Consider the following 26,265-nt stretch of genomic DNA (forward strand, 5'->3'; position numbering starts at 1 on the left):
GCGTGCCACCATGTCTGGTTAATTTTTGTATTTTTAGTAGAGACGGGGTTTCACCATGTTGGTCAGGCTGGTCTTGAACTCCTGACCTCGTGATCCACCTGCCTCAGCCTCCCAAAGTGGTGGCATTATAGGCATGAAATATAGATTTCTTATAGACAACATGTCGTTGGGTCACATCTTTGGATCCACTGAAACTCTATCTTTCAATTGCTGTCCTTAGACGATGTTTAAAGAGATTATGGGTACATTTGGATTCATATTGATTACATTTGTAATTGTTCTTTATTCTATTTGTGGGCCTTTTTGTTTTGTTTTGTTTTGTGTTTGTCTTCCACTCTTCTTGCCTTCTTTGGCTTTGAGTATTTTGTATAATTCAGTTTGTCCCCTCTCTGCCTTCTCTTTTTCAAGATTCAGCTGAGGTGCACTTGGTCCCACGGGTCCTGAGTACCTTTGGGTCCTGGGTGTCTGTGTCGGCAGCACAGAGCTTGTCTGTGGACACTCTTGCCTGACGGTTGCCCATTTCACCCGCGGCGCCTCCAGGGCAGTGGCCTTACATTCTCATGTCTCTGACCCTGGCTGCTGGTCCTGGGATGACAAGGGCAGGCCTGGTCAACGCTGGTGGGACAGGACAGAACTATGTATATAGGGCGGCACTTGAATGAGTGTTAACACAAACACACGTTCATAGGGCTAAAAGCATGTTTACATTGGAAAATAAAAAGCCCCAGAAGCCTTCTTGAGGGAAATCCCCTCTCCCCCACGCAGACTGCTGCACGGCTGAACTCCTCCGTGCCCAAAGGGGGCTCTTCCGGCCTTCCCTGCCCCACAGCCCTTCTCTAGATTCAGCCGATTCATCCCAGGGCTAGAGGCTCTGCCTGTCCCCTGGAGGAGTTCCTTGTCCAAAAGAAGGGCCTGAATGCTAAGATGAGGAGAGGACCCTCCTGGAGCACCCAGGGAGTCCAGGGGTCAGCATCCTATTGCGTCTGGCCCTTTCTCTGGGAGTTGTGGGGGGCAGTTGATGTTGGCTGTGGAGCAAGTAGAAAGATGGCCAGGGCTTCAAAGGGAAAGTCATGGGCCTCAGGCCCACATCATTGCCTGGGGCAAGATAAGACCTCAGGGAGTACAGAACTCTGGGATGGAATCTCCAGCAGAAGCTTCTCTCTGTTGTTATTGGAGGCTCGGGATGTGTGAGACCAGCCTCTGCCCTCCACAGGCTCACAGTCCAGTGGAGGAGGTGGACATCCCATACATTGCGGGGTGACAGCCCTAAGACAGCTGACATGAGGGCTTGAGGAACTCAGAGATCAGGTCTTCAGAAAACTCAAAACATTAGGTGCAGTAAGGTCTGCCTTGTCCCAGAAGAACTCAGCAGGCAGCCAAGCATGGGAAGACTTCCCAGGACCAGCAGGGCCCTGTGATGCAAGGAAACCTGGGAAATGGGTGTGATTTGGAGGTGGGGAGGAGGCTGGAGGGATCATTTGGGGTCACATCTCACTGAGACCGGATGCCTTCCTGGAGATGAGATCTTACCCGGAGACCAGCTGACCAGCTTCCCGCAGCTCTCAGGGTCCCTGCCTCCATGCGTGTCGGCTTTAATTTCCCATCAGTGCATGTAAGCACACAACTGTTCTCCCATGGGGTGGTATGAGACCAACTTAAAAAAGGAATCATGGTGCTCACAGAGGTGGGAAGTGGGTGTGGGCAGAGGGGATTTACAGAGGGTTTTGCAAGGGGCAGTGCCCACTGAGGGTGGGGATCAGGGCAGTGCCCAGAGGGAGGAGGTCCCTGAAAGGGGAATCGAATTGAGGGACCCTGAAACTGCGCACCCTTCTTACTGTGGGGCCCGGCCCACCCTCTACCCACAGGAAGCTGGAGGGAGGATGACAATGAGGAAGCTCGTGCAGGTGCCTGGGGAGGAACAGCACCGTGAGACGGTGGTGGAGAGGAGGCCGCAGCCACCGAGGCCTTCTGGGAACCTGGGATCACACGTGGTCACAACCACAGAGAGAGGTCTTAGCGTGGCCTTGTTCGGGAGAGGCCCACACGCGTGTGCATGGCACCTCCTTGGGCCCAGGGGGTAGCAAAGCGGAGAGAGAGGCCAGGGCTGACTCATGGGCAGAGAAACAGAAACATTGGGACAATTCACACACTCAACGTCACAACTAGTTGGTTTGACAAAACATGGGAAAGAAGAAGTGAAATTTGTTAACTGTATCGAGATCCATGCAGTTCACTTCAGGGGACAGTTTTGGTACCAAATTATCCTTATTATGCAAATTCCCTCCCCCAACAGGTTCCAGTTGTGCCCGGGGACCCATGGCGGGTGCATCTGCTTCCCATGGTTCCGATTCACCGAGTCACCAGGGCCCATCTGCTCAGCCCAGGCCCAGGGCCTGCTGCCAGGGAGGAGGGGACGTGGACAGGGGCCAGGCTGCTGCTCCAGGACCTGCCTGGCCACTCCTGGAGCTGGAAGGTGATGTAGCCTGCCTTGAGCAGCCCAGATCCCAGACATGGACAGGAGACAGAGTTCAAGGGATGTCCACCTTCTTTCTGTCTTGGCCACGTCAAAAAGCAGAAAAAGCAAGGGAGCATCCCCATGAAGCGCTTACCTTTCTCCTTAGAAAAGTGCGGCCAAGAACTTGGCCTTTCCAAAGCATTGGCCTCCGTGAGGCCTGGGCTGCATTGCAGACTCCTGTCTTCCCTGCCAGCTGCTCTCCAGAGCCCACCTCTGCCCACCCTTGCAGTCCACTGCCACCCACCACTTGAAGGTCATTGCCAGCATCCTACATACCTGGCCCAGTGGTCTCATCTCTGCCCCCTTCCTTATTCCATTTGCTTTATTGAACCTATTTATGGGCCTCCTTTTTTGAATTAAAAAAACAAATCCGAGATGCTGTCCCCAGCGGGCTTTCCTATCTGGAATAGACCCTCTTATTTCCTTTGCCTAATTCCTCCTGCTTCTCCTCTCCCCGTGCTCCCCAGAGCCGTCCCCTACCCTCCACCTCTTTCCTGAGGCGACATGTACCTGTCACAGCCCCCATTACAGTAGCCTATGCCTCATGACTCCCAAATGCATTGACCATCCATGGGGACCCAGCTGTCCCACCTGTGCTTACACAAAGCCAAGTTCCCCTCCTTAAATCCTCTGCCTATTTTCCCTTTTCTCAGTAATGGCTCATATAGGCTCTGAGACTGGGTTTCACCTCCTCACCTCTCTTCAAAGTACAATAGATTTAATTATCTTAAATCGATGGTATGCAACAAATATTTACTGAGCATCTAATATGTTCCAGGTACTCTGTTTGACACTGAGGATATGGCATTAAATTAAAAAAAAAAAAAAAAATCCCTGCTCATGGAGCCTGCGTCCTAGTGGCAGAGTCCAGTCCTCTCTTCTCTGCTTCTCTCCTCTCCTCTCCTGACTTCTGCTGGCTAGTGTCAGCACCCCTGCTGTGGGCAAAGACTCTCTTCTGCCTGGATGGCATGGCCCCCTTCCCCGTCTCCAGAGTTCCCACTGCATCACCCCCTCCTCCTCACCTGCTAAGGCTCCTGCATGCCTCCCTATTCACCTGTTCAAACTCCTCCTGTCCATCCTCAATCTACATTTCTCAATTTATCTCCCATTTTTTTTCTCCTTGAGTACTCTTTTCCAGACAAATGGGGCTACTGCTATTGGACCTCTGGTTCTGACATACAACAGACTTCATTCATGTTTGTTCTGTTTTGAATGCCCTTCTTCTTATACTCCCAACCCCCTGCTTCCAATGTCAAAATCCCAATCATTCTGAAAAGCTGGGATCAGACAAGATCTCTTCCAGGAAGCCTTCTGTAATCCTCAAGTAAGAAGTGATGTTTCCTTCCACTCGGCTTTTACAGCACGTTGTCACTTTAGAGCGCTTTTCATTGCACTTTGTTTTTTAATCACCTTTGTGCTGGGTCATTTCTCCCTGTGCTTTCTGGAGTGCAGGCACAGGAGCCAGGTGCCCAGGGGCAAGTGCTGGTCCTAGTACTTTCCAGCTGTGTGACCCCAGGCAGGTTACTCAGCTTTTCCAAGCTTCAAAGACCTCATCTGCAGAACTGGAGGTGACAATGGCACTCGTAGAGACAGACAGGGAGTACCCATGGCACAAGCAGGTGGTTACAGTCCCCAACCCCTGTGATGCTGTGAGCCTTGATCCCAGCACATAGCCAGGCATCGAAGGCTCAGGAGCGATGTGATGTGAGTGGGTCAGGTCATTATGTGATGTCAAGAATGTCTCTTTTATCAACGAGAAATTGATTTACTTTATTTCCAACTTCCCAGTCTCCCCTTTGCAGCTCAAGTTATTCAACAAATCAATGAAGGATCTTAAGATTGAGAAGAGCTAGGGATAAGATGCAGTGCGGAGAGAGCAGAATGAAGTCAAAAGTCAAATGTGTCATTGTGTGTTGGGGGCAGGGGCACTGTGTAATTGGGGAAATGCCCCTGCTCTTGTCCTTGGTCTTGAGTTTGTTGGTTGCAATTGCACTCATCTTTGACTAGATACCTCTAGGCTCCCTGATATTTTGCAGAGCTCTACCAGTCCCCTGCTGCTTAGCTTAGCTTGTGTTTCCAGCGCTCTGAAATATCCCTTCATTGCTCAGACTCTGTTTGGCCCTCATTTCTTTTCCTGCTCCTCCTGCCCTTCTGTTTCTAGTTCAGATTCACGCATTCTCCATCCTTTCAGGGACCAGCTCTCCAGCAGTGTCAGCTGCCTTATGTGCTCTGTGGGGCCGGAGGGGACCAGAGCTGTCCACAACCCCCAACCCCACCTCCTCGCTCTGTGCCTGCCCTGGCATATGCCCCTCGAGACGCCTCTGAATTCTCTGAAGTGAAAGAGCCTGCTCCCCAAGGTGGAGGCTGGGAAACTTGATGTGCAATTTGTGGGTGAGTTTGGTTGAGGAGGCAGCCAAGGGAAAATCCTCTGAAAGCAGGTTTTCACCCGCGTCTTTCTGCTCCCCGCCCTGGAATTCAGAAGCGATGGGATTGCCAAACCCTGTCATTCCTGTGTATCCAATCCCACATCCTCCCTGGCGGAAGCATTGCCGAGATGGAATGGGAGCCAGGAGAAGAATGGGCCCAAGGGGCCTGGGACCATTCTGCCTCTGCTGCACTGGACTCTGGGTGCTCTGTGGAGCCCTGAGATGCAGTTCTTTCACTTTACAGTGGGGCACATATCATCTTCCCCAGGCTCATGCAGAACATGCCCAGCATGGTGATGGCTGAGAAGGAGGTTTGTTGCTTCCCAGACACAATTGTCTGATCTCTAAGGGGGATGTGGTTGTGTTCCTGTCTCACTTGGCTGTCATGCAGCTGGAATGAGATAAGGGGGCTAGAAGGTGCTATACAAATGCCGGGTGAGGCAGGAAAGGCTGAACAGCCACTCCTGCAGCATTGACCCCAGTGCTCCACAGACACTGAGGATTTAATCCTCACTATAACCCTCCAGGCTTTCAGTGAGGAGAAAACTGGGGCTCAGAGAGGTTAGGCCATGTGTCCAATATCACACAGCCTTAATGTACAGAGCAGATATTCACACCCAGGCTTAGTGGCTCCGGAGTCCCGTTCCTAACCACCATGCCTTATGTACATCTCAACATGCCCAGAGGGATACCTCTAAGGCAGGGCCACCTTGTGCTCCTGGCTGAGGAAATGGCACTTGGCTTTGGAGTAGCAGGAAACCAGGGGAGATCTGTGTGCAGGGTAGGGTCAGTGATTGATCAGGTTCCTGCTTTAACACAATCACTATTGAGAAGTCAAAAGTCTGGGTAGGAGAAAGGAGACTCAGGAGGTAAGGAGGCCTTTAGGAGGCTCCCATTGAAGGATGGACAGGGAGAGAGACTGTGTGACACTGAGGGTCATTGTGGACACCAGTGGCAGCTGGGGCATGGCCTTCCATCTTAGTGGACCATGGAGGGCCAGGTGAACAGGCTTGGCTTCTCCATTAGGGGAAACAGGCTGAGATCCAGGGAGTGATGCAGGGATGGCTGTGGACTCAATTTTCTCACCCCTGTTTCCATGTGGATGGACTCTGGTAAAGCCCTTTGCTGGACCCCAGGAGGAAAGGAGTGGCCTGGACTTGAGTCTGGATGTAGGAACCGAGTGCGCTTCCTCTTGCTCCATGGGGGTCTGCTGCCTACAGGGTGTGGGTTCTGGTACCCTCTCCCCGTCCTGCAGGGCAGGCGCTCAGCCTTTGCTGGGGCCTCCTGAGCTTAATTGCTACCTGTGGCCGGGTAGGCAAATCTGTCTAACGCAGGACGAGTGTAATGCCCGCTGGGGTCACACTGTGAAGCTGTGTCCTCTCAACTTGGTTTATGAGTAAGAAAGCTAGTTTTTTGGTTTCCCACTTCTTGATTCTTTTATCTATAATATCTGGGTTGTTTCAAACTCAGGAGGAAAAAAAAAAGAGACTATTATTGGTTCCGTCTCTCCATTCCAAAAATGGGTTTGGGCCCAGGAAGAGAGGCAAGGCTGTAACTGTCTCAAGGAGGAATGGATTGGGAGTCTGCTTAGCATGACTTGGGGGCTGGTCCCACACCTCGAGGGTGGGCTGCGTCCAGACCTCCAGCTCCAGAATGTTCAGGAGGAGGCTTCTGAAAGCTGCATTTTTAACAGCCACTTGGGTGATTACAAGCTGCATTTGGGAAATAAAGTCCTGGGAGATCTTTGGAGGCACTGGAACCTGGGCAAGGCTGGAGTCAGTGAGGGAGTCTCATGGCAGCTCAAAACCGGGGGTTGGTTTTGTTAAAGCCTGTTTAATGGCAGGAAAAGCCGGTGGGAGCCTAGGATGCTGAGGGCACGGTTGCTATTCTAAGAGCCACGGGGAATCCCTTTCTGCCTTCTTAGAGGAAGTTAGGGGCGGATGATTTGCAAGAAGTCAGAGAAGACAGATCTGTGCAGGCAACAGCAACATTTTGACTTCAGCTCTGCACAGCAACCCTGTGCCAGCCTGTTCTGGGTTCTGGTGCAAAGAAAAGGCCAGAAGTTTTCAGAAAGATGTCCTGGGCTTTGGAGGAATGTGGAGTTTCTGCTTTGGTTGTCTGAGAACTTCCTCCGGGTCTTTTACCAATTGCTCAATCAATCCCTTGAGTGTCTCTTTTGTGCCCGGCCCTGTGTTGGAGTTGTGAGGCCATAAAAGAAAAGACATGAGTTTTGGAAACAGTCAAAGGGATTCTGTTCCTTGAGAACCCACGTGCTTCCAATGAGAATGTGAGAAGGTTTCACCAAGGAGTCATAACCTCCAAGACATTTTATTTTGACAGAAAATTTGTGACAAATCCATCAGAAATGGGATCAGGAATTTTTGGTCTCCCAGTCCCCAGTCCTGATTTTTAATTCCCAATTCCAAAGTTCTATAGCTTGACTTTTAAATTTACCCCACTCCTCAGGAAGAGAAGTGCAGGCAGGCAGCTGTTTCCAGGAGATCAGAAGAAGGTAAATGAATACTCAAGATTTACAGCGTCAACGGCTATGTTGAGGATAATTCTTATGACTTTGTAAAAGACAAGGTACTGAAAACCAAGAAATGAAGGCTGTCATCCTCCCCATGGCTCCTAAAAGAGTTTTGGAACCTCTCTTTTATGTCACTACATTGCTGGTCTAGCTTCCTAAGGCATTGAGCTGCTAGGCTGTACCATACAGTTTTACAAAAATATACATCAACATATTTCTCACCCTCTTGTCCTACCTCTCACCCTTCTGAATTACTTTTTCCTCTTAGTTTCAGTCCAGGTTATTTTTAACTAACTGTAGGTATTCTTTATTATTATTATTTTTTGCACCATGATCACTGGAAATGTGCAGGGTGTAGCTATAAAAATGACTGGACAAATTTGCAAACAGATGTATCATTATATGTATATGTACATGTATAAAACATGATCCCTCAATGAGGTAACCTAAGGAGGCTGAAAAGTTCTCCTAAAGATGCTGCCTTGGCAAAGATATTTTAAAAAGTCCTTCTTGGGTAGTGGTGCCAGGCCCGGATGTGAAACCCAATACACTGTTTATGTCACTAGAGTTTCATCTTGTTTGGGTCTGATGTTGTGCCACATTAAAGGTAGTCACCTCACTTGATTTGCTAGATCTGAACCCAAATGATGTCTGGCTATTCATCCAAAAGGGACAAGGATTTTCACCACAGAGAGTCTGTTGTAGTACAATTCCGTGGCAGAGCTCAAGCAAACCTCCCATCACTGGCTCAGTCCTGGCATAGCATGTGGCTCTGCAAACTGCCTATGCTGAAGGTGTAGTCGCTGTGGTCACTCTGTCCTCTGTGCTCCCACCACCCTGGGTCCGGTCACTCACAGAATGACTGAAGCATGCTGCAGTGGAGAACTGGAAATGTATCTCTTGTTGCCCTCTATCTCCACCCACCCTCCAGACTGGGGCCCAGAATGCCCACGTCCAGCACTGTTGTAGACAGGAGGTCTGTCGCGCTGAAGTGCTGCGCCGGCCACATTAAGATACTACATGTGTTCCCAAGTGGTATTGCAGCTGTCCAGAGGTCCATCTCTTCTCCCTCTCATACTGGGATCTCACTGGGAGGAAGTCTCGGCAGATTCCTGCTCTGATGGGCCTTCTCTCATGCTAGTGTGGACTTCACGGGATAGGGCAGACAGAGTATTTGTTGCATTTATTTGTTCTATCACTACAGAAGAAGCATTTCAAAATGTGTACAAAAGGATACTCTATTCCTCCAGTGGTACATCCCTTGTTCACAGCTAAACAGCAATAATTTAACATCATCATAGAGGCAGATTGGAAATATGACTGCATTTCTCATTTACAATCCTGTGCATGTACTCGCCAGAAGGGCAGCTGAAGACCTAAAGCTGTACTGGATACAACAGATTCGACCTGAACAATCACCACACACAACATTATAAAAAAGTGTATTAGAAAGTATTGGAAACAATATTGCATATTAATATGTGGTTACACATGTTCACAGTGAGTGCCATTGCACCAAAAGCATTATGTGCTTCTTTTTTCTGATGCCTGTACATCTTAAATAAGTCTAATAATTTTGGTTCATCTTAAAGTAAAAATACATTGAAATGAATGAGAGAGATCTAGATTTTAAAAGAGTTGACCATTCATTATTGCTGGAACTGAAGAAAGGAAGGATACACTGGTGTCATGATTTGTCTACATAAGTCCAGTTCATCTCGCGTTTGTTTTGGCAAGAAGAGGACGCTACAAAACTCACAGTGCAGTCAAAACAAAACAAAACAAAACAAGAAAAAAGCACAAAAATTGGGGGGGTGGGAACCATATAACAACAAACCTACATCTCAGGCAGCTCTTTCTCAAGGAACATTCTAAGATTTTATTATGTGGCTAATTCTAAATTGGAAATGGAACATGCTGGTATGTGAAGCAACTGGTGCTGGGACTTTACCCTTTGCTGATATGCGATGATAATGTGATGATTTTTAGTGACTCTTGAATTAGGATAATCACACTCGTTAGGTACAAATTACAGAAGGAATATGGGGCAAGGAGCTGAGATCCAGGCTTTCCACATCTTGGGAAGCTGGGGTGTCAGAGAAGGGGAGGAACAAGAAACAGCAATTACTAGCTGTAATCAACAGGCCAACCTGTTATGAGTTACCGTCCCGTCTCCAATATTTACTTCAAACACAATGAGAGTGCATGGAATCTAGGCACACAGTAGTACACAGTAGTACCCAAGACACACACACACGCCATCATACAACAGAACAAACTACGCAACAAAAAGTGTGAAGTCATGCAAACTCCTACTTTACCAGCTAGAAGAGAAACTTCAGCAACTTTTGGTACATGATATGGTCACCTTTTAAACATAAGTTAATTACTTGCTGACATAATATGAAACCTTACTTTAAATACAATAGTTTCAAAGAAAAATGGTGTTACAATATAAAACCACAACAAAAGGTGTGCAAAGAGACATTTATATTGGCTATAAAAGGCAGTGAGAGGAAAGGGCAAAGCAGTTTAGAGAAGAATTCCTGCAACCACTATTTACAGTTCTGGTTTGAGCTTTGTTTGAATTCCACTTGAAAAAATAACTCCCTTCAACCAACTGACTCAGGGGGATAGATGGAAAAGAACAGAGTAGGTGAAATTTGCAACAAACTGACTCTAAGAAGGCTCTCACCTTACAGATATTAACTTGGATAAGGCGCATCTTTCTCTGTAATTGCATATTGAAGGAGGACTGTCTAAAGCCCTTGGCTTCTCTCTCTCTCTTCCTTCACTCAGTGCATTGTTGCGGCCATTTTGTTTATTCCAGTTTCCAAATGCCACACCCTTCTGTGAGCAGAGAAATCCATGACTCAAGAATGGTATCTTTGTAAACTCCATCCTTTCAACAAAACTCAAATGTTTATGAGGAAATATATTTTTGAAGACTGAAGGGGAATAATTCATTTATAGAATTTATAATGATTCCACAGGAACACAAGTCAGGCTTGATACTGCTGACTGGGAATATTGAGAATACTCTTCAAGTGCTTTTCTATTTTTTTTTTTTTTGGGAGAGAGGGAGGGCTTCCCAGACTTTTGATTGGTTTAGAATTCAGTTGGGTCAGTGGTTCTCCACCAAGAGTGATTTCTCCTCACAGGGGACAGTTGGAGATGTCTGGAGAGTTTGGGTTGTCAATTTGGGGTGCTACTGGCGTCTATTGGGTAGTGACCAGGGATGCTGCTAATTATCCTACAATGCACAGGAGAGCTCCTGCCTAACAAATAAGTATTCAGCCCAAAATGTCATAGTGCTGAGACTAAGAACCCCTGTTTGGATTAAATGCTGAGGTGCTTATGTACAATTTCCTCTCTGTTGCTTCATTTCATCTTGGGACAGTGTTGGTGAAGACAAGTACTGTAAGTATTTGAAATGGTATATTCTTCATTGCCCAGGTGGTTGAGAGTAATGACCTTAATGATAGCATTAATCTTGAAGGAGACCCTTGCTGGTTGGGATTAGAATCTCCACACACCTTCCTTGGGCTTCAGTGCCTCCATGTCATAATATGGACGGGTAGGGTTCTCACCTGCAGTGCCACCTGCCTCCTCTTTTCTGGGGGATCTGGTGGCATTACTCTCCGAAGGTCTGGCTCAGTCCCTCGATTGCCCTGTGCATTCCAATATCTTACAGGCGCGGGGCCAGCCATCCTATGTATGTGTAGACACACATGGTGGCTTGCCTTTACAGTAAAGAGCTTCAACATGTTTGACAGCTTAGTTTCAAACAGATGAGTTCAGTGTGTTAGCAACAGAGATGCTGGGCTTCACGTATTTCATTGAGCTGAAAATTAATGATCATTCTAAATCACTCCTTTATGGGTTTTAAAATGAGAATAATATACAGTGACGGTAGGTAAAGAAACTTACCAACACTGAGAAATTCAGGCTTGTGGCTACAAACAGATGTACATAATTAAAATGAGGGCCAGGATTGGATTTCCTCAGGAAAAGAGGTTTCTGGTATTAGATGGAACCAGCCAGGGAAGGAAGAGATTTGAAATAAAGCTTTGGTTTCTGAGGAATGTTGCCATTTGAGAGGTTCAAAAAGAATTAAGATCCAAACTTCGGGACTGGTGTTTAAATTGTAGTGACAGACTTTGGGGGCCATTAAACACATGAGAGTGAAAAAGCGGGGAACAGGGCTCCCTAGATATGCCCACGGAAAGACAGGCTCCTCCTACGGGGCAGCAAGCCTCCGGAGGCTCAGGTCATCTGAGCAGCCTCTGCAAAGCCAGCGAATCCAGGAGGATCCCAAAGGCTCTAGCCCAGCGTCTCCCTCCACCCAGGGCAGTCTGACAGACACAACTTCCCCCAAACAACTCATTTTCCTACGCAGAATATGACTTAAAATAGTATTTTCTCTCAACAGTGTAGCCTCTCCGCCTTAGATGCATGTGGCCCGAAACTGGCCTGGGCACAGGTTGTTGGCCCTGCTGTCTTGGCACTTGGGTGGCGGCACACCTGTCCTGTCTGCTCACCTGCAGAGCCACACGGCAGGGGCTGTGCTCTCTGCTTCTGGGGACTGGAAAAAGACACCTGGTGCGCAAACCCAGTGCTTAGAACAGGGACGAGCACGTTCCTTCTCAGGCTGTGCCGTGTTTTATCTATTTCTCTTCGAAAATTTAGACTAATCGCTTGGAGAAGGGGATTCTAGGAAGCAACAGGTGAGGGACTCTCAGCCAGCAGTCTGGGGAAACATCTAGGAAGGTAGCAGTTATGGATGCTCCCAATGCAGCCCTGCCTCTAAAAATAAAAATCTTTTTAAAAGCAAATCAAACCCCAATCAACCAACTCAAACAAAAAACAAAAACAGCTACAAATCCAAACAGAACATTATCTGGTCCAGTCCACTCTATGCTGCTGACGGGAGCGAGAAGGCGGCAGTCCTTGTGCTTTTCCTGGGATGGCTGGGTGGGGCGGGGGTCAGGAGGGCTTTAGCTCATGTGGAAGCGGTGCTCCCCTCGCGTTATGTGCGACGAGAACTCGTACCGGTCCTGGCTGTGGTAGCCGCACATGTTGCACTCAAAAGGATCACGGAAGCCGTGGCAGCCCATGTGGATGGTGTACATGACGTGATCCAGGAAGAGCACCCGGCAGTGTTCGCACTTGTACACCTTCATCTGCTCCCCGCTGGTGCTGACCACGCGGAGCGCGTCCTGCGAGTTCTCGGAGGCGGCGCGCAGCAGGTCGTAGGCGCGGTGCTCCTCCTTGAGCGAGAGCCCGTTGCGCGCGTGCGGGGCGATGTGGTTGGTCAGGTAGATGAGGCCGCTGCGCTGCTCCTCGTTGTTGCTCTCGGTGTCCGTGGAGTCTTGGCAGCTGTTGCTCGGGGACGCCTCGCGCTCCGAGGGCACCAACTTGGCCTTGGAGAGCAGCAGCAGGTTCTCCACGGCGCTGTCCTGGGCCGAGTGGTTGGAGCGCGGGGTGCCCTCCGCGAGCGGCTTGTGCAGCTGGTACATGGGGCTGATGACCGGGACCACCTCGGAGCCGCCCGGGGGCGTCTGCACCAGCGGGCGCAGGGACTCGGCCCCCAGGTAGTTGATGGCGTTGTTGATGGCTTGGTCCATCACGTGGGACTTCATCATTTCGTTCTCCTTCTCGTAGCTGGCGCTGCTGTCGTAGGGCGTGTCGGACAGGCCCTTGTCCCCTGTGGAAAGCAGGCGACAGTGAGTGGGGCGCGGCCACCTCCGGAACCGGTCAGGTCCCGCAGCAACAGCTGAAATGTACACCCGGGGAGGGAAGGGGGAACACCGCCTGGGGGCCCAGCACGCCTGCGGACCCCACACCTGCACACATACACACACACCTGCGGACACATCACACCTGCACCACACTGACGGGCTGGGGGAAGGCCCATGCATCTGTCTAGGGGGCACCAAGCCAGGACCCACCCATCATAGGCACTTAAAGAGATTTTGTTGGATAAATGAATAAATAAATAGGGGAACACAAGATTAATTTAATTATGTTATTGTATTTCATTTAATATTTTAAATAGTGTATTTTAAATTATGCTTTTTCAGTAGAGTGTTCTCAGTAATTTACAACTGGCTAACTTATACATTTATTGAATTAAAATACATAATTTATTCATTATATACAATATATTTAAAATATGTGATATGTTAAATTAATAATTTTAATAATTGTATTTAATACTTTTAATAATCTAGTGTAAAATTTAAACAAAATACATGATGATTGTTTATTTTTGTAATAAAATGACACATTTTTGACAAGTAACCCAAAGGTAGATGAGCTCTGTCTTGTGATGAGAGTGGAAAGGATACTCAAAAGTAATTATCTGTAGTTGGCAGGCCTGAAGCAGGGCTCCCCAGAAACATGTGGTGGAGGGTAGGAGGCATAGCAAGGGAGCTACAGGGAAAATAGTTGTTATTCATCTGTTATTTTTAAAAAGTACTGAGAATTCTTGATGTACAAGGAACTACTGCTGAGGCCTCAGCAGTGATTGGGCCCTGGTCTCGAGACACTTCTGATCTATCATCATCAGTTCATAGGAGTCCGTGAACTCATTTCCCTGGCAATGGTGAAATCAGAGCCTAGATTGGGCTTCTTCAATTAGCTTTGTAGTAAATATCGTAATACAAAAAATAAATTTCCTTGAAGGCACACCTTCTCAATATGTTGGTCATAAGTTCGGTATGAAATCATGGCTTAATTAGCAAATTCATTAATTACAGTAACTGTCTGCACTCTTACTGGCAACACTGCGGCTGTGTTCTACTTTCAGTGGTGGTACATAAATGAGTCAAAGCACATAAGCCCATCCTTGGAATGTCTGAATGGTTTATATTTTACCACTACTCTGTATATTTCCATCCTTCAACACATCTGGACTGGGCAGAGGGACAGAATGGTGAGCAAGTGAGAATGGTCCCCATCCTTCGCAGCAGACAGCTACTAAGGGAGGGTAGGTAGAAGTTCATGCATGATTGCACAGATAATTCCTTCCCATCTGAGAAATCCATGAAGACAAGGGGAGCTTGCTATGAGAGCATTACACAGGTTTCTGATCTTGTAAGAGTCAGCCAGACAAGGAGGGTTTTGTGTCCCAGTGTTGGGGACAACAAGAAGGAAGTTTCTGAAGGGAGAACGGGCTGGGAGGTGTGGCAGGACTGAGTGAAGGTTGGGGAACCAGAGCCCTAGGTGGGGGCAGTGCTGGAGAGGTAGGCAGGAGGGGCAGGCAGAGGCCAGCTAGGCAGAGACTTTGTCTAAAAGAGAATGGAAACCAATGAACGGTTTGAAGGAAGAAGTGGCCTTCTCATTCACTGTGAAAAGAACAGCTTGAAGAGGGGCAAACGTGAGGGATAATTCAAAACTTCCCCAATGTGCAGGTTATGGCTGATGATGGCTGGTGAGGGTGGTGGCAAGGGAAGGTCCCAACACCTCCCACGCTGCACCTGACACTGAGGTCATCAGCTGGTTCTTACTAACAGAAGGATAAACTACTCTGTAATTCATACATTTACTAATAGTCCTTTTATAAAATCTGTGACCATTAAGAATTGTCCAGGAATATATGCCCAATTATACCATAAAGTACCTTTGAGTTTCATGTCTTATTTTGCAATGGGTATGTATCATATAATAGCCTAGTTTCTGTTTGTTTTCATCTACTGGTGGTCAGAAGTGACATATACTCTGATTACAGAAGGAAAACTTGTGCATGGCCAGTTACGCCCTTCCAGAAACAGAACAGGATGAAACCCCTATGAAGCTGATGGTAGGGACCAAAGAAGTGGTGTTTCTCTCCATTAAAGGTCAGAAAAAGTAATTGTATAGCATTACTGAAACCACACAAATTTTTTGTTTCTGTTTTTGTGTCGAGCAGCTAAATGTCTTGTTACACTAACTCCAGAACAGAATGAATCCATTCTAGTTTGTATCCAAGTCTATCCCTCTACCAAATCACATCAAGAAACACAAGAAACGGAGGGGAATGGACTTTGTAGCCAATTTTGCTCAATATAGAAGTCTTTACAGCCCCACCAAAAGGGTGCTTTCCCACCTAATCATCCTGTCTCTCCCCAAGGCATGGTTGTGTGGTTTCCCAAGCAACCCTGAAATCTGTTATTTTCAAACTTGGTATCACAACAAATGGGTGTAGGAAAAAAATCAACATATATGTCAGATTACTGTGGCACATGAAAATTACCATAGAATTTCTCTTCCTTAATACCCAATGAAACAAGAAAAATAAAAACCTCTAAATTTCACCAACAGCAATCAGCTAAAGGAACAGGTCATGTATAGTCATAGAATATTATATATAAACATAATTATATATAATATGTATTTCATTATGGTGTGTGTGAGTACACACAGACACACACTCAAAGACTAGAAATTCTGGAATGCGATGTCGGGCAAAGCTTCGCTGCTCATCTCATTTCCAAATCTTTAGGTGTGAGTCAAGAATAACCTCAGCATTTTCCCTCATATCCTCATATCTATAAAGATATGATTCAAATAGGTATATTTTCCCTGTTCTGATCAGAAAAGCAGTTGAAACCTTGGCTGACAAGAATCAGATGACCATGGAGAAGTGAGTCCCTGCAGGCTCCCTAGGACAGAAGCAAAGTCCTCTGTGGTCTACACTGAAGAGGAAGATGGCTCGAAGCCCCAGAGAATCTCCTGTGGGGATGAAAGCATTCCCCAAGTAGGTACAGTGCTGATGGCTTAGGGTATGTAACTAAATTTCAGATGAGGGAGAGAGAGCAAAGGAAAAGTATTTTAACAAAGGCTGCACTTTGCCTCACCAGACTCCTCCAACCCCATCTTTGTCATTCTTTCAGGATTTAGAAAACTCAATAGCTCTCACAGGAAAAAAAAATGTAGTGGGAAGAAGGCTGAAATGTCAATCAAGCTATATCAGACCAAGCAGAATAAGCAAGACGAAAAGAAATGTCAGGGTTACTAAGAAAATATTTTCTAGAAATACAGGGAAAGAAAGGAAGTAAAACACAGACCATCGAGTCCCTCCTAGGGGAAAAAATCCTTAATTCCAAGAAGAGAGGAAATGCCTCATAACTGCTTCATAACATGGAATCAATTTTTAAAATATTCAAAATAAAATACAAAAGCAACAGAATAAGAGGAAGAAAGAGATTTCGGATCTCAGGAGACAAGACAAGGAGCAAAATAATATTATTACAGAATTAATGCATGGATTAAAAATACATCCTCAAACACAATACAATGATAGAAACAGAACATTTATAGAAACTTTTTAAAAAAAGTTGCTTGAATGTAACGTCCAATCAATTAAGAGATTAATCAAAATAGAAATAAGAATAAAAGGGCAGGGTCTGATCCTTAAATCTATTTAAATAGAGTTAGTAATAGAACAGGAACTACTAAAAATTAAATTACTGACAGAGGAAAACCACAAGAGAACAGTGAGTAAATGTAAAAATAGACAGAGAAATAAACAAAAAACTTAAAGAACTGTTAACAGATATGGAAGACAAATTATCTAACATATGGACAACTGGTATCCCTCAACAGAGATCACAATAGATGGAACAAAACATATTTATATAAAAGAGAATTTCCCAGAAATAAAGAGAGAAAAAAAAGGAACTTTCTAGATTAAATGGCAGGTATTTTTTATTCAGAATGAATAGACCAAGATACATCCTAATTAGGGTATTTAACTTCAAGGTTAAAGAAAGAACCCTCAGGCATTCAGGAATAAAATGCAAATCACCTTGAAGAAGAAACAGTTATACTAGACTTGATGTTTCCACAGCAACATTCAACAAGAAGGGCCATCAGCAAAATCTAAAAAGTTCTCAAGGGAGAAAAAGAAAGAGTGGCCCAAGATCATAGACTCTGTCAAAATGCTCGTCAAATACGAAGGCAACAGGCCAACATCCTCAAACACAATACAGTGATAGAAATAGAACATCTATAGAAACCTTTTTTAAAAAAGTTGCTTGAATGTAAAGTCCAATCAATTAAGAGATTAATCAAAATAAACAGAAATAAGAATAAAAGGGTAGGGTCTGATCTTTGAATCTATTTAAATAGCATTAGTAATAAATAAACTACTATGAATTATGATTACAGAATAGAGTGTGAATATTACAAAGCTGGACAATGTAAAAATAATAAGATAATGTGAACACTGGAACACTGAATGTGAACTGGAATACTGTCCTTATTTTTCAAAGCAGTGAGCCAGTAAATACTGCTTAACTTGAAACAATTGGATTAAAAAAATTCAAATTTCTTAATGTTTTTCATAATACATATTTTTAATCTTAGAGGATCCTTTAAAAATAATATTCCTTTATGTGAGAGGATATTTAAGATAAGCCACTTCACTTTTGTTCGGGTCTCTCTTCACCTCTTGAATTTAAGGCATGTATGATATGTTGGAATCTTTATGAAAGTATTTCATATTTACCAATCCATCAATCCGCCTAGTTCATCAGCCTATCCACTCACATACATATGCATCAGAGGATATTTAGAATGTTACTTATCTACTTTTAATATTGGTAATTTCTGGATGTTGGGCTTTGTGGTGATTTGAAAACATTAATCTTTGCATTAAAATTCTTTATATTAACTTTGTGTTATTTTAACAATATAACAGGGTTTCTTTTTCTTACAAAAGAAGAAAATATACCTACATAATTATAATGGGTAGCACAAATATTGGTAATTGTTGTTTTCCTCTTTGTGTTTTTCTCTATTTCAAAAATGTTCCCAAGTCAAGCACCAGACAGACTAAAAACAACAATTATCATTGCTATTTAATATAAGCCCTTTTCTAATTAGATTAATCAGTCCTGTTGACCTGTATTTGATGATCTCAGAGGGGGAAATCTTTAATGGCCCCAGTGGTGAGGAATGTTGCTGGCAAAACAAATACTCATTCACACTCATGTCAAAGTTTAAGGAGAAAATTTTAATCATAGGTTATGGATCAATAAAGCAAAACTATATGCCACTCTGAGCAATAGTCATCATGAAAATCATATCATCTTACATTCTTAAGATGCTTTCTAGTGTTGGGAGCACCATCACATCCATCACCCCTTCTGAGCCTCAGGACAGCTCTGGGAGGAGGCAGGGCAACAGACCCACACCCATCCCACAGATGGCAACACTAAGCCCAGCACCACGCTCAAGGCCACCAGTCACTGCTAGCTGCAGCTGACTCTGAAGCATGGGGCTCTTCCAACTGAACCACTATTGGGCCAGCTTGTGTGAGAACAGCTGTATTCCTACTCTCTTTCCACGTTCACATGAAGGCTAAACTCAGCATCCAAGAAGCCGAGAGGGGCCTTAGAGACTCACTCACTTCTTAATTTTAGGGCTGCAGAAGCCGTGACACATTGGGAGTGACTGATGGAAATCTCATCAAGTTGAAGCGGGGGTAAGGTAGGCATTTTAGGGCAGGAAGAGGCATCATTTTTACAAATGAACTGCCAATCACCAACAGATTATGCAGCTGCTTGTGAGTCTTTTGCTCCAAACTCCTCTTCTGCTACCCTCGTCCACTGTTCCTACTACGTCCCCTGGGTACTCCTTTTTCATCTTCTCCTTGCCTCATCAGAGCACTGTGTTGTTTATTTCTTCTACTAACACAGAAGCACCTCAAGCCAACGCCCACATTGTGGTCTCACAAGGGTGGGGGTTGGGGAGTGGCTCCAGGAGAGTTTCACAGATGAATTTCTCATTTGGTTTCAAGTCTCCAAAAGCTAAAAGGGGCTGCAAATGTTCATTCACCAAAGCATTCTCCAGGCTCCTCACCTGACAGAGGATGCCGTCCCTGCTTCTTAAGGGCAGTAACCCTTCACTCCCCTTGCACACACTCGCTGCTTTATCTCTGCCCAAATCCCAGTCACCACCCATCTCTCTGTCACTGTGTCCACCCCAGGGGCCTCCAAGCAGATGCTGGGCCCTGTGCCCAGTGCTGCTAGAATCCCACAGCTTATGCTCAGCACAGGACCTCACTCCTACTCCATTCAGGATGGCAAGGCCTCCCTCGTTCTCATGGTCTAAAGGCTCAAGTGTATGTGGACAACTCCCCACTGGCTAAGCCAGTGACTTTCACACTTTATGTACACTGAATCCTTCTCTCCCTTGCTCCTCTCAACCCCCACCCTATGACAAATCTCTAATTAATCAAAAGGTCAAAATGGAGCCCTGTTTGAAGCTGCAAGAGGGAGGCTGGTGCCCAGGACTTGGTCTTGCCTCTGTCCTTCCCCCTTCCTGTCATCCTGCAGGTCAACAGGTGCCCTCTGGGACCCTTGGCCTCACCAGCCCCTGTTCTGGCCCCACCTCTCTCCCACCACAATTTCCCCATGTGTCACAGACACCAGAAGTCCTTGAAAATCAACACGTCAAAAACAGAACCCCGTCTTTTCCCAGAACCTGGTGTTACCCTTTTCATCAAGGGCACACTATTCTACTGGAGTCAGTGTGACTCATGGTTTCCCTCACCTGATCCCTGCCTTCAGCCCTATGTTCCTCTGACGGCAGCCCTTCTCCTTCACAAGCCCCTCTTTCCATGCCTGCTGCCACCGCCTCTGCACTCTCCCTTTTCCAGTCATATTTTGGTACTTGATGTCTTTACTATCCTAGCCATCGCTCTCATGAAAAATAAGGCAATGCTTCTTTCCTGCTGACTGAATGAAGGGTTCTTCTCTCACCTGGTATCTGAAGCCATTCATCCTGTGGCACAGCTGCCTAGGACACCTTTGCTTTTCCTGCTTCCCCAAGAGCACCTGAGTTATGCTGGGAAGATAACCTGCTCCTCTGTCATGTCCTTAGGCCCCCACTCCAGCCCTCGTGGTCAGCATGGTTTCTCATTGATCTTAAACATCTGCCTAGATTCCCCCATTCCTCCAACACCTAGAATGTGCTGAAACCCTATTCTTCTTCCAAGGTGCCTCTCAGCCTCATGAAGTTTTTACTGGTCCTCTTTCCTGGACAGAGTTAACCTTCGCCCCGAGGGTTTCTAAATGTTTTCACAATCTCGGAGTCATGGGATGTTCACAATCACCCTGTGAGGATACTAAAGCATGGAACCAAGGCTCTAGGGGGAGAGCCATTTTACTAAGGTGACAGAGTTGGTGAGTGGCAGTGGCTGTGTATTGACTCTGAGCTGGTTCCCAAGCCTACCGCCTTTCCACTTGGACCCTGGCTTGCTGTCCCTGCAGCGCCTGGCTGGATGGTGGTGTTGATGCGTCTATCACCTACTCTGGGCATTACTCCTAGAGAGAAGGATGGTCTTCTTCTTCTTCTTCTTTTTTTTTTTAATCACGCAAAGCATTAGGCAAAACAGCAATCCTAGCTAAGCCCTGTCTTCACTGGACACTTCTCAGGGGCCAGTCACTGTATGAGTCTTCCCATTAACCCTTCAGAGTCCCCCATAAGGGGAGAGTTAAGAGCTTCATGTGAAAAATGAGGATCTGAAGCTCTGAGAAGCCGGCCAGGCCTGGAGTGTCCTGCAGTGTGGTGTCCCCCAGCCAAGCCAGGCCCAAACTCTCCACCCTGTGCACGTTGGTGCAGCCGCCCCACTAGGAGCGATGTCCACAGGCAGATCACAGTGCACCCCCAGATGCTGCAAAATCACATCTAGGAAAAACTGATGGGAGGTTTGTCATTTCTAAGACACTTATTGGAAAAAATTCTAAGATATTTAAGGAATGTTAAGCTTACCAATTTTTGCTTTTGAAAAATTAAGATTTTTTTCCCCTTTCTTCTACCCTCAACTAATTTCTACTTGCAACTAAAACACCCACGTAGTTTTTTTTTAAGAGACAGCAAACATTTAACTCTTACCAAGAAATTTCTGAGGCATAGAACTCTTACGTTTGGCGACGTTACTTGCTAGTCTGTCCAGCACGAGAGATCTCTCTGATCCTATCTTGCACAGGTCTTCTGCCATTTCACTGTGATTAGTTTCTTCTTTAATGACTAAAGTCAAAGACAGTTAGAGAGGCCAGTTTAGAAAGGCTTACATTTAAAGGGTTCAGTCGCTCCAATGTTAAATCTGACATTTGTTAAGTGCCTACAAGACCTAGACCCTTCCTAGAGATTAATTCGAATCTTCCCAGCAACACTGCCAGACAGGCAGAGGCAGCCACAGCAATGCCAACGACCAGCTACGTGCAAATGCTTCTTCCTCCAACAGCTGCTCACCACACATCATCCTCTTTAAGTTCAAATGCACAGACACTACCACCATCGCCAGAGACTGGACTGGGATTAAGTATTGATGTCCCTTTGACAAGTCCTTTGAACTTTTCATAATACTCCTAAATCCACTACGTCCGTCAGTCTCTAACAGCAGCCCTCTGAGATGCAAAGAACTGTCTGACCTAATGTCTGACTTCATGGACCAGCACAGTGAACTGAGATACAAAAATGTGGCCCCCAAGAACCTCCAGCAGATCTGGGCAATGTGGAGAAAAACCCAGAGTCCCTTATCCCTGAGCACACAGCAAACTCCTGAAAATCAAAGCACCCCGACTATTGTAGAAAATTTAGAAATTATGAAGGCAAATGTTGATGTGTGGGCCATTTCTAGTCACTCTTGATTGCTCTATGTCATCCCTTTCCAAAATTGAAAATACAACTTTGTATCCTGCATAGCTGGATCTATATTTACATCTAGTTATTGTGGTTGGAGGTATAAAAATATAACTCTTTCATTTCCCGGCAATTTATCCTAGTCTATAAGGAGTTGATAATATAAACTGATTATCTTAAATGCCTGATCGATTCTTCCAATACCATTCCTGTCTTATGCTTCCTCCTGCCTTGGCTATTTCATGCTGATTTATCACGGGGTCTTTGGTAGGTTATCCATCTCTATTATTGATTTATCTGTCTATTCTTCAAAGAGTTCCATCCATTTCAGTTACATTTTCATACATCACTTGACATTACTCTTCTTTTAAAAAGTTGCCAATTATCTCATGTATATATCCAGATACTTTATGATACATGGTTACCAGATTCCAGTAAAATTTACAAGCCAGTTTTATGTTGAAATGATACGGTAATTTGGGCAGAGGCACATGGACAGCATCCAGACCTCTCTACCTCTCCAATCTCCCATGTTTTCTTTCTTGCCTCAGTATGGTTTGCTGGTTTTCTTCATTTGTAAGTATTTTATGTCTTCATTGATATTGTGAATGTTACTTTGAAAACATGTATTTCAAATTGGCTATTGTTGCTGGTATATTTTATATTTTAACATTTGAAATATGTGTTTTTTTAATTAAATGGGCAAACATATATAGCCCACACCCTGATTTATATGCAAGATAAAGATAAATCCATAAAACCCAGTTCCACTGGTCACACACTTCATCTATTAAGCTAATATGCTTCCTGACATGTCCATCTTTCTCTGCAAAGCCGTGCCCATGGCCTGCCCAGGGCTCCCAGAAGTCAGGGGTCTTCCTCTGCACCATGGTGCAGGGCCTCCCAAAAGCCTCCACCCCCAGAGGCAGTCACAGCAAGGAACAAGTGAGCCTGATGCTCGCGAGTTACGGGCTGCTCTGTCATTAGATACATGCACCTCCAAGGGCTGGTGATTCTGTTTGTGCACCAAAGACTCAAGAGAAACTTATTTTTTCCATAAAGACGTTAAGAAATTATAACAGGTGACCAAAAGCCTTTTACTAAAGAAAATTATATTCAGAAAATTCCTCTTTTCCTATATCGCCTAACTGAGGCTTTGATTTTACTGAATTCACCCAATCTAAGGGGGTTTTGGGGGTTGGAGAAGAGACTATTTGCCCATCCATCTGAGCACAGACGGGGGGTTCTCAGAGGGGGACAGAGGAGGAAAGATGCATCAGAAGGCACAGGTTCCACCCACCCAGGCACAGCACAGCTGAAATGACCAAGCTTGCCCTGCCTGCCTTCCTGGTCCCAAGCACAGTTCAGGAAGACTTCTGTCAAAGCCCTCAATACTCCAAGGTCCTTAAACCAGCAGCACCTACAAGTGCTAGGTGTTGGCAAGGGCAAAAGCCAAAGGTGACTGTTGAAAGGTATTTATGATCATTCTGCACCTTTTGAGGCCATACCAGACAGAAAGAATTCAACAGAATTAAGTGCAAGCCTGGCTTTGTCTGCTGCCACACTGAGACCAGACCACTGCTCCTTCCTTAGAGAAGCTTTCATACCTCCTGAGTGAGGGGACACAGAGGCATCACGATGGTAGTCCAAGTAACTTAACCACCAAAGGGAATAAATTAACATTTTAGGGTGAAATTGATACTCACCACAAGGTAATATTTAATACACATTACTGGCATGTAGCCTTACTGATATAGAGACTAACAGAGAAGAATTAGCTTGATGGTATCAGTATGTCAGTGACCTAAACGTCCATGTTTAGGTAAGTACCTGACACATGTCTAGGCTCTTGCTCACACCTGGATCCACCCCCTTATGTTTCTCTCAGAGCGCTGCTATGAGGGTGGCCTGGCACGAATCATCACTCACATTTAAGCAATGAGCTCTGGGTCACATTCAAAAACAGAGAACTCAAACCCAGGTCTCAGTGAAATGAATGCTGCTTCTCCCGCTCCCCTGGAAGCAGCTCTCGTGTACTGCAGCTTGTTTCTTTGGTAATGAAAACAGTGGAGGAAACAGAAATGATATACTGTCTGTTTCTTTTGTTCATTTTGTCTTTTCAATTCTATGTGCATATCAGATTCCTGTATTCAATAGGGCTTGGCATTATTGATTATAAGTCCTCAGTAAATATTTGTTGAGTAAATAAAATGGCTTATTAAGCATTAATATGTAAACTACATCATTAGGAGCACTTCCTTCCAAGACCCGTTCATTTATTTTTTACAGAAAAATACAATATTTGAGTGTTGACATTTTATTTCAAAGGAACATAATTATCTTCTCATCTATTAGTCTTCTGCCCTGGGGTCTGGTCATGTGAATTAATAACTGTTACATTATTATTATTTTAACATCCAGTTTCTTCTCTTCCACTCACCTTCAATGCCTTTCCATTCTAGACCTGAGATTTTGAAAGAAGCCAAATGATAATTTAATGATATCTTCCCATTTCACAGGGAGAAAACTGAGACCTGGAGGAATCACCTGTGAGCCCCAGATCCCTGGCTGACTGGCAAAGGAGACAACAGTTTGGCTGCAGAGCTCTGGCCAGGTGAGATGTTGCCTCTCCATGCCAAGACTAATTGGAATCAATTTTTAGCCATTCCCAACATTCTTTTCTCCTCCTCTCATCTGCCACTAATAATCTGAGGGTACTCTGGTGAATTTTCCCTTTTGAACCATTTATTAAAGTCCGAAAGGTGAATGAACGAGGCTTAATAAATTTTCCACCATTCGTTAAATTGTGACCTCACAGTCTAGTGATGGCTTTTCCAGGAGCAGTGATAAATGAATACTGTTTTGAAAGAGATTAGCTTTATATGATCTCTTTATAAATTGTTTATCTCTTAAAAAATTAGGGAAGAACCTTTTATAACACTGCCATTCCTCCAGGTAAATCCAGCCTTCCTTGGTAATCTCTCCACATCATTTATTCTACAGGCTCTGGGGTTGGAATCAAGTGCTATCTCGTTATGCAACACAGCGGAGCATCACGGCTCCTGAGAAAGAAGCGACTTTTCCTCTCATCCTTCGACAACCTCAATACTATCAACTACCAGGGGCTTCCAACAAACTTCAACCTCACTCTTCAGGCAGGAGTGGATACCCTGCCCTCAGTCTGAACTGATGCTTAAAATCACAGCCTGAAAGTTCTTATTTGATAAACTTCGTTAAAAAATTGTTTTAAAACAAGATTTTACACTACTTGAGGTGTTTTTTTTTTTGTTTTTTTTTTTTTTTTGTTTTTTTTTTTTTGTTGTTGTTGTTGTTTTAAAACCACCAACATCCAAAAAACAACCCCAAAACTTTTAAGGTCACTGCTATCCTAGGAGTTTCTCCCGATCGGAAGTGGGAAGGGTTTTAAAATCAAGCTCTCTCTGGTCAGATGAGGACCTAGAAAGCACAATGTGCTACTGGTGAAACTGTGATGTTATTGGCCAAAAACTTTCCTCCCTCCTAGCCCCGGCAGGAAGCAGGCCCAAGGCTCTGCTCCTAAGGCTGCATGCAGAGCGCCCTCCTTCCCCACCATGCTGGGGGGAGAGCCCACCAGGCTGGCCTCCGAGCAGCAGCGCTTACCTGGGTACAGTGTGCCCGGAAGGCCCATGCTTTCCAAGTAGTTGTGGCAGCGCTCTTTATGTTCCTCTAAAGAGCTTCGCTGTTTATAGCTTCGGCCACAATATCCACATTTGTGAGGTTTACCAACTGCAGAAAACACAATTGAGTTCAAGACCCCAATTAAATGCCAGCCTTATGTGTAAGGGAAATGCATGCAATACAATTATTACCAAAAAAGTTTTAAAAAAATTCTACCCTTGAGAGCTAAAAGTGTGATGGACTTGATGAAAATTCCTGAATTCAAAAATGTTGGTGGCCAAGGGTTTCTTTCATTGTACCAAGAACTCATGCGATTCTTGTTTTGTCTTAGTTTGTCTACTGACTACCAAATTCTCTCCTGCTTCAATCATGGAAGCCTAATCTTTAACTGGAGAAAATGAGCCACTGCCATGTTATAATGTGGATGCCAGCGACTGGACAGAGATGTGAGGAAGGCCCGTGTGTTGGCCACATTGTCCGCAGATTTGCTTCCAGAGTAGGCC

At 45.3% G+C, this 26,265-nt stretch overlaps 1 protein-coding gene across 1 annotated transcript in view; it reads right to left on the reverse strand.

The window, feature by feature from the left end:
• Nucleotides 1-7,237: 7,237 nt before the first annotated feature.
• IKZF1 (IKAROS family zinc finger 1 (Ikaros)) overlaps nt 7,238-26,265 on the reverse strand; it is a 107,771-nt gene continuing 88,743 nt past the window's right edge. Inside the window, exons 7-10 of the mRNA XM_012002117.1 lie at nt 25,745-25,870; nt 21,356-21,490; nt 8,308-13,178; nt 7,238-7,551 (exon numbers count right to left, since the gene is read on the reverse strand). Coding sequence (XP_011857507.1) covers nt 12,469-13,178; nt 21,356-21,490; nt 25,745-25,870 — 971 coding nt within the window. The 3' untranslated portion in view covers nt 7,238-7,551; nt 8,308-12,468. The remainder of the gene's footprint in view (nt 7,552-8,307; nt 13,179-21,355; nt 21,491-25,744; nt 25,871-26,265) is intronic.

Source organism: Mandrillus leucophaeus, unplaced genomic scaffold (assembly GCF_000951045.1).
Source record: "Mandrillus leucophaeus isolate KB7577 unplaced genomic scaffold, Mleu.le_1.0 Scaffold678, whole genome shotgun sequence".
Lineage (NCBI taxonomy): Eukaryota > Metazoa > Chordata > Mammalia > Primates > Cercopithecidae > Mandrillus > Mandrillus leucophaeus.